The sequence below is a fragment of the Hibiscus syriacus genome, unplaced genomic scaffold, assembly GCF_006381635.1.
Source record: "Hibiscus syriacus cultivar Baekdansim isolate YM2019G1 unplaced genomic scaffold, ASM638163v2 tig00009796_pilon, whole genome shotgun sequence".
Taxonomy (NCBI): domain Eukaryota; kingdom Viridiplantae; phylum Streptophyta; class Magnoliopsida; order Malvales; family Malvaceae; genus Hibiscus; species Hibiscus syriacus.
This window is the reverse complement of record NW_024062201.1, coordinates 53,573-65,417: the sequence shown is the minus strand read 5'-3', so window position 1 is coordinate 65,417 and position 11,845 is coordinate 53,573. Positions and strand designations below refer to the sequence as shown.

At 35.6% G+C, this 11,845-nt stretch overlaps 3 protein-coding genes across 4 annotated transcripts; 2 read left to right on the top strand and 1 right to left on the bottom strand.

Annotated features, from left to right (window-relative positions):
• Positions 1 to 5,678: 5,678 nt before the first annotated feature.
• On the top strand, positions 5,679 to 7,187 carry LOC120203288. Its single transcript, XM_039203606.1, has one exon. The coding sequence runs from the start codon at positions 5,679 to 5,681 to the stop codon at positions 7,185 to 7,187; it is 1,509 nt and encodes a 502-aa protein (XP_039059537.1).
• Positions 7,188 to 8,651: 1,464 nt separating this feature from the next.
• LOC120203307 (pentatricopeptide repeat-containing protein At3g29290-like) lies at positions 8,652 to 10,511 on the top strand. The gene is given in 3 exon segments (XM_039203618.1): positions 8,652 to 9,372; positions 9,375 to 10,075; positions 10,227 to 10,511. Coding segments are annotated over 3 exon segments (1,587 nt in total). The 5' UTR covers positions 8,652 to 8,654; the 3' UTR covers positions 10,395 to 10,511.
• On the bottom strand, positions 10,416 to 11,745 carry LOC120203308 (membrane-anchored ubiquitin-fold protein 2-like). Of its 2 annotated transcripts, none has more exons than XM_039203620.1 (4): positions 11,490 to 11,745; positions 11,232 to 11,393; positions 10,881 to 10,973; positions 10,416 to 10,630 (listed from the first exon to the last, which is right to left on the bottom strand). In XM_039203620.1, the coding sequence occupies exons 1-3, from the start codon at positions 11,620 to 11,622 to the stop codon at positions 10,918 to 10,920; spliced, it is 351 nt and encodes a 116-aa protein (XP_039059551.1). In that variant the 5' UTR covers positions 11,623 to 11,745; the 3' UTR covers positions 10,416 to 10,630; positions 10,881 to 10,917. The 2 variants fall into 2 exon arrangements, with proteins under 2 accessions (XP_039059551.1, XP_039059550.1); XM_039203619.1 differs by having other exon boundaries at positions 10,417 to 10,630; positions 10,884 to 10,973.
• Between the last annotated feature and the right edge of the window lie 100 nt (positions 11,746 to 11,845).

The following is an 11,845-nucleotide window of genomic DNA, read 5'->3' as shown; positions in this document are numbered from 1 at the left end:
CTAAAATTTGCAACACTGTTTTGTCTTTTGGTTGAAATGAAAATCGCAACGAGAGAATCGCAACGCGAGATGACAATCGCAACGAGAGAATCGCAACGCGAAATGAAAATCGCAACGAGAGAATCGCAACGCGAAATGAAAATCGCAATGCGATTTTGGTTTCGCGTTGCGATTCTCTCGTTGCGATTTTCATTTCGCGTTGCGATTCTCTCGTTGCGCTTTTCATTTCTCTCGTTGCGACAGTCATTCTCTCGTTGCGATTTTCATTTATCTCGTTGCGACTCTTCTGCAAATTGAAACTTGAATGGATTGCATTACTTCAACCAAAAGACAGAACAAAGACAAAGACAAATACTAACTTGAAAATCGGAACGAGAGAATAGCAACGCGAAATGAAAATCGCAACGACAGAATCGTAACGCGAAATGAAATCTAAGTGAAATGGTTAATCTATTATTGAAATGACCAGTAAACTTATCATCAGTTTCAATATGAAAAACCTACAATAATGCAAACATTTCAAAATAAAAATAATTAAAAAAACTAACCCTCGGAGGTTGATTTTCCATTTCTGAATATTGTGAGGGATTTCTGACCGTGAATGGTTGTGAGGGATTTCGCCGGAGATGGGGACGGAAATCTTCGGAGATGGGGACGGATTTCTTCGCTGTAGAGAGTGAGAGATGGAGATGGGACTGAGTTGTGATTTTAGGTTTTAGGTTATGAGTTGCGATTACGGGATTTTGTCTTAATATTCTTTTTGTAATTTGAAAATAAAATACGCGTAGCGATTATAATGGCGCTTTAAATATCGCGTTGCGATTTACGGATACGCGTTGCGATTTTATGTATTATCGTTGCGATTTACGGATACGCGTTGCGATATACGGATACGCATTGCGATTTACCCATACGCGTTGCGATTTACGGATACACGTTGCGATTTACGGATACGCGTTGCGATTTATGTGTTCGCGTTGCGATTTTCATATTCGCGTTGCGATTTTGGAAAATCGCAATGCGAATTTGTACTATCGCATTGCGATTTTCAAGAATCGCGTTGCGATTTTGGAAACTGATTTGCGATTCTGGGGATCGCATTGCGATTTTTATTTCGCGTTGCGATTTTGTTGGTCATTTTGGCAAATCCAAAAAAAGTTGGTTAAAATCGTATATTATAACTTTTTTTTGGTCACTGAGGCGATTTTCTCTTTTAAAAATGGTGATCATTTCATGACCTTACCATAGTTATGTGGTCATTTATGTAGTTTTCCCTGAATACTTTTACAACATTTCAATGACAATAAAACAACAATTAATGGAATATATTATTATTCATTATGCAAGTGAAAATCAAGTGATATCTCTTGCTTTAAGGCACTTAATTGTGGTTGGTTCCCTAATTCCAACAATTCAACCAAACAAAATAAAATAAAATAAATTGGCCGACATTAAATTAAATGTGGATTTATGAATTAAGATTTAAAGTATCTATCTGATAAACCAACAAATATTAATTTTTGGATATCAATATTCGAGTATAATACACGAGCACGAATCAAGCGATTTTAATTGTTAAGTGATGTTGTTATCTTTTAAAAATCTTGGATTCGAGCACCACATATGCAGGGGTGTATGAGCGTTAATTCTCAAATGATTGATTTTTTTTGAACAAATACTATCTTGTATTCATACGAGAGTAAAATAAAAATATTAAAAATAAGTTATAAACCCTAAAATTCTAAACCATAATTTTAAATAAGATGCATGACACTAAGATATATACACTTTTAAATGAAAGTTTATACCCTAAATTGTAAATTGATGCCTAGAATTCTGAATATTTAGATTTCATCCTCAAATTATGATTTTCTTTCTAAATAAGTCCCAAAACTTTTAAATATTCCAAATTCATCCCCAAATCATGATTTTCTTTCTAAATAAGTCCCAAACTTTTGAACATTCTAATAACATCCCCTAAATCATTCAAAAGTTTGGGGACAATTATAGAATGAGAGTTAATGATAAGCATTTGATCGAGTCAAGTTGGGTCAAAAAAAAATTCGAGTTATTAGTTGAAGAGTCATATTTTATAACTCAAACTTTATTTGAAATCTTTTTGAGTCGAAATTATAAATTTGAATCGAGTAGTTCGAGTTTTTGTCAAAATTAATTGTAAATATTTATAATAGTATGGTACTATTTTATTCTGATTTAAACTGTTTTCTATAATCATATAAGTCATAATTGTTTTTTAAAAATAATATTTTAATTGTTTCAAAAAAATGAAAATAAATTATGACTATATACAATATACATATACATTTCATATTTTTTATATGTGATATACATATATCACGCTGAGTTTAGAGACTCGACTCAAACTTAAAAATAATTCACTAATTATTAATTTTTTTTGAGCCATTCAAGTTCTATTTTATAAATCGACTCGAATTTGAAAATTTTCAAGTCGGATTGAGTTTTTCTCACCCTAATGAGTCATAAGTTTAGAGATGAATTTGGAATGTTCAAACATTTGAAGACCAATTTAGAATGACACTCACAATTTAGAGATTAAATTAGAATATTAAAAAATTTGAGGATTAATTCATAATGAATGTTATAATTTAAAGATGTATGACATACTTAACTCATATTTAAATATGATACATGACATTAAGATAGACATGCAAAACTCGAAACATGAATCCTAAAATCATAAATCATATACTTAACAGAATATTCTCCCTAGAGGTACTGAATTCGAGCAGTTGTATCTGTAGAGTGTATATGCATTATTAATGCTTAAAAAATTATAAACAAATATTATCCTATAATCATCCTTTACTATAAAAAAGGTAAAATACATAAATGGTCCCCGACTATAAGGTGTTGTTTTATTGAGTCATTTGACTATTAAAAATTATAAAATGATCCCCTGGCTATAAGACATTATTTTTAAGTCCCCTGACTAATAAAAGTTACAAAATGGTCACCCAACTATTCATTGTGTTTCAAACTCGTCCTTTTTTATTAAAAAAATTGATGACAATTTGAGTTGGACGTTAATTTGTTGACTGAGACATGATATAATATGATCACAGAATCTCAAACGACTACCAAATCCCAGTCATTATATTAACGTCCAGCTCAAACTATCATCAACTTTTTAACGAAAAGGACGAGTTTGGAACATAGTGAATATTCGGGTGACAATTTTGTAATTTTTAATAGTCGGAGGACTTAAAATAGCAATGTCCTATAGTTAGAGGACTATTTTATAATTTTTAATAATTAAAAGACTCAATAAAATAATAATGTATAGTTGAGAGACCATTTGTGTACTTTATCCTTGAAAAACAACGTTACATATCTTATCGAACAATGCTTTTATGGCTATAATAAGAGACTTATAAAAAAGATGGTGCAATGTGAGTCTCTCCAAGTTGGTTAGTCTCTTTCATGGCGGTTTGATCAAGCGGAAATCTCTTCCTTCCTCCGTATTTATAGCAACCAACCCAAACGCACAATGCAAAGCTGAAGATAGAAATTAAAACCCCAAAACCTTCGCTCGTTTCGCTTTTCAGTTGCCTTTTCGTATGCGTTCTGGTTAAACGGAGAGTTAATAACGAGCTTTTCTGATACAAAACAAGGTTCAACTTCCCTTTGTTATCTTCTTCGTTTCTGGTTTTTGAAGAAATATATAACATGGGTTTTGGTTTATGGATTGTTCAGAACATTGGGTTTCTTCTAAACTGTGGATTTTGAGTTGGGTTTTGGTGTATACCTCATCATCTTCTTCTTCTTCTTTGTATTTGTAGGTTTGTGTTCCATATTTTCTTCTCTTTTGGTCATGATCGTAGTGATTTTAAGGCCAATCTGTTGTTTTCCCTTCTATGAAATTTCATGAAGGGGAGAAGTTTGTGTCTCTTTTTGTATGTGTTCATGTTATATTTATTAACTATTTTGATTGAACATCAAACCATGTGGTAATGCAAAAAACACTCACAGAAAAAAGTAGTCGCCTGTTTGTTTACATATATCAGAAAGATGATTTTCATGGTGTTTCCAGAACGAGAATGTTTAGGGAAATCAATCTGTTTTCTGTTTACATATGAAGGGTTGTTCTGCTTTCAAGTTGATGCCGAATCGTCGTCTTTCGAATGTGTATGCATGTGCATGTGTATGCCCATAATTGATTACTGCTGACATAGAATTCTACATCTACCAGTATATGTAAATGTGTATGTGTGTATGTATGAACAAATGTATAGTGAAATCAAGTTCTTTTGCTGTTTAGATATGATGGGTTATTCTTATATGCTTTCGAGTTTATGCCGAATCGTCGCCTTTCGAATGTATATGCATATGTGTATCTGTATCTGTATGCATATGCACGTGTGTAGTGCATATGTGTATTTGTATGTATAATTGTCTACTGCTGACATAGAGTTCTATATATACCAGTAGATGTAAATGTGTATGTATGTATGTATGAACAGTGCAATCAAGCTCTTTTGCTGTTTAGATATGATGGGTCGTTCTTATATGATTTCGAGTTTATGTCTATTCGTCGTCTTTCGGATTTGTTCCTTTTAGTTGCCTCTAAAATTGAATGATGTTTAGCTTCATATTGAATTGGTTTCTAATGACCTTTAAATCTTTCTCTGTAGTTCTACAGGTTGACAAATTTGAAGCATAATATCCGAATTGAGTTCGGTTAGTTCTCTTCTTTTCTTTACATCTACCCGTATATGTAAATATGTATGTATGCATGCATGTATGAATGAATGAATCTGTTGTATCTAGTCTAATTGATGGCACGGGGACGGCTGAGGTACGTACTGGAGACGTGTCACGGATAATCGAATTTGGGGACGGTCAAAGCTTATCTGAGGACGTTTCGAGGACGTTCCCAAGGGTAATTTTGACAAAATGTACAAGAATCGTAAATGAGAAACAGAAAAAAAAGAGACAAAAAATATTGAAGAACAAAAAAAAACGAGTGAACGAGTTGTGCAGACAATTATATGGTCTGAAAATAAGTAAATAACAAACAAAAATGGAGAATTAGGGTTTATAAACATGCGAAACAATGTTTGGTATAAATGGAGAAATAAAAGGAAGAAGAAGCGACCGGTGGGGAGAAAAGAAATAGAAGGAAGAAAAGCGGATGGAGAATTAGAATAGAATTTAAGGAATTTTTGGTATAATTACTATATGATCCCTAATCTTTTTAGGACTTTCGAATCTGGAAACAAGTTTTACAGTATTTTCAAATTGAACACTGAAATTAATTTAGTGGTTTGGAAAAAAATTCTCAAATGCTAGGATTTTAATTATGGTTAAATTAGGGTGTTACACCAATTTTCTATGAAGTGTTGGTTTTATTATGATTTTTTATATCTATTTATAATTTAATTTTTTATATGTCGTACCCCGTACCCTGTATTTTTAGAAATTATCATTTTTCGTCTCCGTATTTGTATCAGTGCAACATAGTATGTATGTATGTATGTATGTATGTATGTATGTATATATGTATGTATATATGTATGTATGTATGTATTGATCTAGTCTAATTGATTACCACTGATAGGTTTATGCATGTATATGTATATCTGTATTCATAAGTGTATGTGTATGCCCATGTGTATGTATAATTGACTACTGCTGACATGGAGTTTTGGTTGGATTTCAGGATTCTGTCTGCTACATATTCAATGGCTTTGGAGAGTTTCAGTTCTTCAATGACAGCAGATATGACAGGGATCAATGGTGGTAATCCGAGAAGAAACTCGTTAGCCGGGTCGACAAACACCAGAGAAAGGGCTCCGTCTCTCTATCGGAGAGCTTCTATCGGTACTTACCACGATTTCTGCAAACCTGGGAAGGAACACGATGAACCTGAAGAGAAGGTTAGGCTTCCTTTTCCAAAGAGAATTATAAAGAAGCCGTCGGATGAGCCGAGTTTGTTCGGGAGCTCAGACTCGCCGCAGCGGAAGAAGACAACACCGATTAGGACCAGATCTCTCCCCTCTAAGGTCACCGAGCTTCGGACATCGACCGACTTGCCGGACGGAAATAAGCCTATCGTAAAAGAAAAGGCATCAGTTGCGAAGCTCAAGTCCAAATATGCTCCCAATTCCGGAAGTCATTCCTGTGATACCTCTGATGTTATTAACCCTGAGGTGCCTACGAACTCTTCGAATAAAAACAAATTTTCGACCAAGTTGAAATCCGACTTATCCGATGCCGGTAAAGTCATGCCGCAGGACGGATCATCGCGTTCCGGGAGAGTACAAGTCCCTTCAAAGAAAGTTCCATCAAAGGCTAATGAGGAAAGCCTTTTGAAACGCCCTGCAACTTCTTCGAAGCCAAAAGCTCGGGCCGAAAAGCTTCTTCCTGCCGTTCCATCCGACGTTATAAGCGCCCGGAGACAGGGCGGAACCGGTGACACGAAGAAGGGGAAAACAACTGCAACTTCCAAAGTAACCTTAGAGGATCTTTCTGCTTCACGAAGAGCTCCGTTGTCCCGAAGAGCTTCTCTTTCAGGGAAGAACAGGAACTTAAAAGTAGTGCTTCCACAGAAGAGTCGGAACGAGCTCGAAAACGATAAAACCGAGCAGCAAATTCTCGATGAACACGTCGGAAGCAACACCGACACCATCAACGAGAAAACGCTGTATGTTATCAAATTGGAGACGGAAAATGTAATGTTGGAATCAGATAAAAATGAGAACTGTGCTGCTGAAGTGTCCCCAAACGTTCAAGATGAGCCCGAGTCTACCGCGACCGAAGCCAAACACGACTCGGACTCCGCATTCAACAATGCAGTACACATGGAAGAAACAGACACTTCCGACGATAGCCAACCGGTGAGATTATCGTTCCGGAGAGGGACGATCATCGACATCGAGCCGGACGATCATTGTCCGATGCAGCTCAAGTTCAGGCAAGGAAGCGTCGAATGTGACACAAATGATGGACCGATTGACGAAAAGGTTGTTTTAAGGCACCACGACGTGCCGGGGAAGCAAGACGGACAGGGTCTGTTCAATAACATCATCGAAGAAGCCGTGAATAAGCTCGTCGGAGCCCGGAAAAGTAAGGTGAAGGCGTTGGTCGGTGCGTTCGAAACCGTGATCAACCTCCAAGACACGAAGCCGTCGTCGAACGGCGTCTAGGAGTGAAGCATGAACTTCTTCATTAACGTTTGATTCACAGTAAAATAAGAAAAATAAAATGTAGTTTTTTACCATCTTGATTTGAATGGTTTTTGTGTGTTTCGTTTAAAAGCATGTCTGGTCGATAAGAACGAATTTTTACCCTAATTATAGGAGGTTATTTTTGTTAAGTTTATCGATTATTAAAATTTATAAAACGGTTACCCAATTATTTATTATGTTCTAAAATCATCATTCTTCGTTAAAAAATTGATGGTGGTTTGAGCTGGACTCTAATTTGTTGACTGAGATATGATAGTCGTTTGAGATTCTGGGTTCGTATTATATCATACCTTAGTCAGTTGGTTAACATCCAACTCAAACTGACATAAAATTTTAACAAAAAAGAACGAGTTTGGAACACAACGATAATCGAGTGACAATTTTATAATATTTAATAGTCAGATGACTTAAAAAAATAATCTCTTATAGTCGAAGATCATTTTGTAACTTTTAATAGTCAAAAGATTCAATAAAACAATATCGTATAGTCGGAAATCATTTATATATTTTACCCTAAAATAAAACATAAAAATTAAATTTTATCACTATGCCAATTTTATTATTCTACGATGTCATATATCATTAAAAATATCTTAAAATTAAGATAATTATTTACATATTTTAACTGAAAATTAAACATTTTTTTTAATTTTCAAGAGGCACATTCCCCAAAATTCTTTACTAATAGTAGATAGAAATAATTTATAAATCGAGTTGAATCAGATTTTTTACTCACTCATTCAATTTGTAACTAAATTCTTCAAATTAATCTGATTCGGATTTAGTAGTGTCTCGCTCAATCCAGAATCAGATCATTTTTTTTAAATAAAAATTACACATTCAATCTGATCCATATATATATATATATTATTAGGTAAAATAAAGATTTAACTATAATAATAATATAAAGATCGATAATATTACAATTATCTCTAAATATACAAAAAAAATTATAATATTATTTTGGGTCGATTTTTTTACTTTGATACCAAATTTGACCTGAATTCATTGTTAAAAAACTCAATCCAAACTCAAACATTTTACAAAGAAAACTTTGACCCGATCAGATCGGATCGGATCGAATAAAAAATTTCGGATCAAATGTCCATCCATAGTACTTCTTAATCTCTTACATTAGAATTATAAAGAGCATGAAACGGTGCGTTTAAGTATCCATATTGATATACCGTCGTTTTGTCCGCTATTATCTTCAACATTGAAGAAACTGCTCCCAATGGTATCTTTAGAATCCCATTCAACTTTGCAGGTAAAAATCTCTGATTATTTGGTCCATCAGTTATGGGAGAATTGTTGGGGAATCCAGCTTCTTTTGCAATGATATCAGATGGATTTGGATTGCAGTATAATTCATGCTACCAAAGTAGAGATGCTGTTAGTAAATATGTTCGGTTTGGTCGTTTATCGATGAATACTTCGTCGATGAATTCGCAATTCAAGTCCACTATTGTGGATGATAGGGTTAAAGTAATGAAGATGTCTACTGGTTTTGAATCTGATGATGAAAATGGTTTGATTGGGAATGAAAAAGAAGAATTCGAGTCGGATTCTTTGTGTCGAAATTTGCCTCCTTGGGGGAATTTGGTGGTCGACCGGAATTTGGATTTTGCGTCCGAATGTGTCGGTCGACCTTCGGCAAGTTCAGATGCGAAGGACCCTTTACAAGATGGTAAGGTATACTTCTTGGAGGAAAGGGATGAAAAGGAATTATCAAGAAGAATATTGATGCTTAGTAGGTCCAACAAGATTAGAAGTGCAATGGAATTGTGCAAATCAATGGAGTTTTCTGGTCTTAAACCCGACGCTCATGCATGTAATTCTCTTCTTTCTTGTCTGCTAAGAAATGGGATGCTCAATGATGCCTTGCGCACTTTCGAGTTCATGAAGAACTATGAAATTATTACGGGACACACTTATAGTTTAATGCTGAAAGCCATTGCAGATACTCAGGGGTGTGATGCAGCCCTTTATATGTTTGCGGAATCGGAAGGGGATTCGAGAAAGGGAAAGGGTTTCGATGTGATTGTTTATAATACGGCTATTTCGATTTGTGGAAGATCAAACAATTGGGTTGAAGCTGAGAGGTTATGGAGAACAATCCAGGAAAATGGCTATATAGGAACAGAGTCGCTTATTCCTTGCTAGTTAGCATCTTTGTTCGTTGTAGTCGGTGTGAATTGGCGCTTGATGCTTACCATGAGATGATTCGAAATGGAGTTGAACCCTGGGACGACACAATGCATGCCGTGATTAACGCGTGTGCAAAGGAAGGGAAATGGGATCTAGCATTATCGATCTTTCGGAAGATGTTGAACGATAGGTGGAAGCCGAATGCAGTAGCATGCAATGCATTGATCAATTCACTCGGAAAAGCTGGAGAGATCAAATTAGCTTTTAAAATCTACGATATTATGGCATCTTTGGGTCATAAACCAGATGATTTCACATGGAATTCATTGCTTGGTGCTTTGTATAGAGCAAATCAACATGCCGATGCTCTTCACCTCTTCGAAAGAATAAGACAACAGGACTCGCTCGTAAATCTTCATCTATATAACACTGCATTAATGTGTTGCCGGAAGCTCGGTTCATGGGATAAGGCCTTGCAGCTTTTATGGCAAATGGAGGCTTCGGGGTTATCGGTTTCGACTGCATCGTATAATCTCGTCATTGGAGCTTGCGAAACTGCAAGGAAACCGAAAGTTGCATTGCAAGTTTACGAGCACATGATTCATCGAAAGTGTGTTCCGGATACATTTACTCATTTGTCACTAATAAGAAGCTGCATCTGGGGATCTCTTTGGGCTGAAGTAGAGGAAATCTTAGAGGTAAGCTTATCTTTATTTAGTTATTGTTCAAGCAACCATTTTATACATCAGAGGTCGAGTAACATAGATCAAATATCAAGCCTTAATGATTTTGTATCCCTCTTGAACTTCGGAAGATCGACGTTTAGACTTCTTTTTGTTCGTTTTACAGAGAGTTCCACCAGATGTTTCTCTTTATAATGCTGTTATTCATGGAATGTGTTTGAGAGGCAAAGTTGAAACAGCAAAGAAGCTCTACTTCAGAATGCAAAAAAGTGGTCTCAAACCTGATGGCAAAACAAGAGCTTTGATGCTCCAGAACTTGCGAAAAGATCGATGAGACGTATTTGGACATGAAATCCGAGATTCAAGCCTAATTTATGTGAAAACAACAGAGAGAACTAAGTGGACGGACAATCATCTATTTACACATATAAGGAATAGAACAGCAAAAGAAGGAGAAAACACCAAACATGAGCAGCTATATGATAAACACGCAGGATGCCATTGCCAATCGCCATCCTCGATCCGTAAGTCTGCAACTTCATTTTCTATACCAGTTTTGGCACTCTTCATCTGCATAAATTTGTCATCATGTAACTTAGTTTAAAGCCAAGGATTATGCTAGCAGGCAAAACAATCAATTAAGCTATGTTATCCCGACTTTGCACCCGGTATAGATTCGGGTGTGTTTCCTACATGGGTATGCTCAACGGTTTCTAAGTTTGTTCATAAACACCCATCTCCGGATATGTGTCGAACATAGGTGTTAAATGTAAGTACTTTAGAGAAAACAAAGAGTCTAGGTAGGATAAAATTGACTAACCACCTGAAAATCATGTCGTCCCTCGTCAAACCGCAGATTATAATACGACACACACGCATTTGTTCGAATTCGATTGGTTTATTTCTTTCTTTTCTGCCCATCAATGAAAGATTCAAATGTTAATTCATGGGGGGAAATAGCATCATAAAACACATTAAGTTCGGAAAAGAACAGCATGAGTTTGGTGGCATGAATGCATGGTTGGTTTCATTCCGGCGCCTTATACTATTAACAAGAAATGGCCAAGGAAAACCGAGTTCAACCTTCTCTAAAACGCAATGCATAACATCACCAAACATTTTCGATTGACCTAAAGAAAACAAAACATCGAGCAGCAGATAATAAGTCTATCTTTCTCCAGAGGAGGTTGAACGATGACATGCATAGTCGTCACTCCACCTGGAATATCACAAATAGGGCTCTGGCACTCTCCCAATGCTTTGTCGTTCTCCAATATTTTCCCTGCACTGATGAGCTTCACATCTCTCATTGTACTCGGACCACTCTCCTTCTCTGCAAGATTAAGAGCATATAAACCGATAAACGATTCGGCAAAGAAACGATAGCAAATCCAATATTCATTCTGAGTTAATCAAACACCAAACTAACCTTTAGGCCATTGAGCAAGGACACTTTCCTTCAAGGTTGCAACAGTGGTTGCAGAAAGGAATTTTTTTGGCCCGATATCCGATCCATCGATCAGTCTAAACTTGATTTCTAGTTGATCTTGGACACTAGCCATCTCCAGAAACCTTAAAAGACTTCAAAATCTGAACCCCACAAGATCCTTTTACTTGGGACTTTTCTCCTTAATTGCATATAAAAAGAAGAAGCTCAATATGATTGCAGTAAAGACACCAAGAGTGACTTTCTATTTAAATTTAATTCTATAATACTATAATATTATTTGTTTCCGATTTAAGTGACTTTCTATAACCATATATATAATAAAAATATATTTCTTC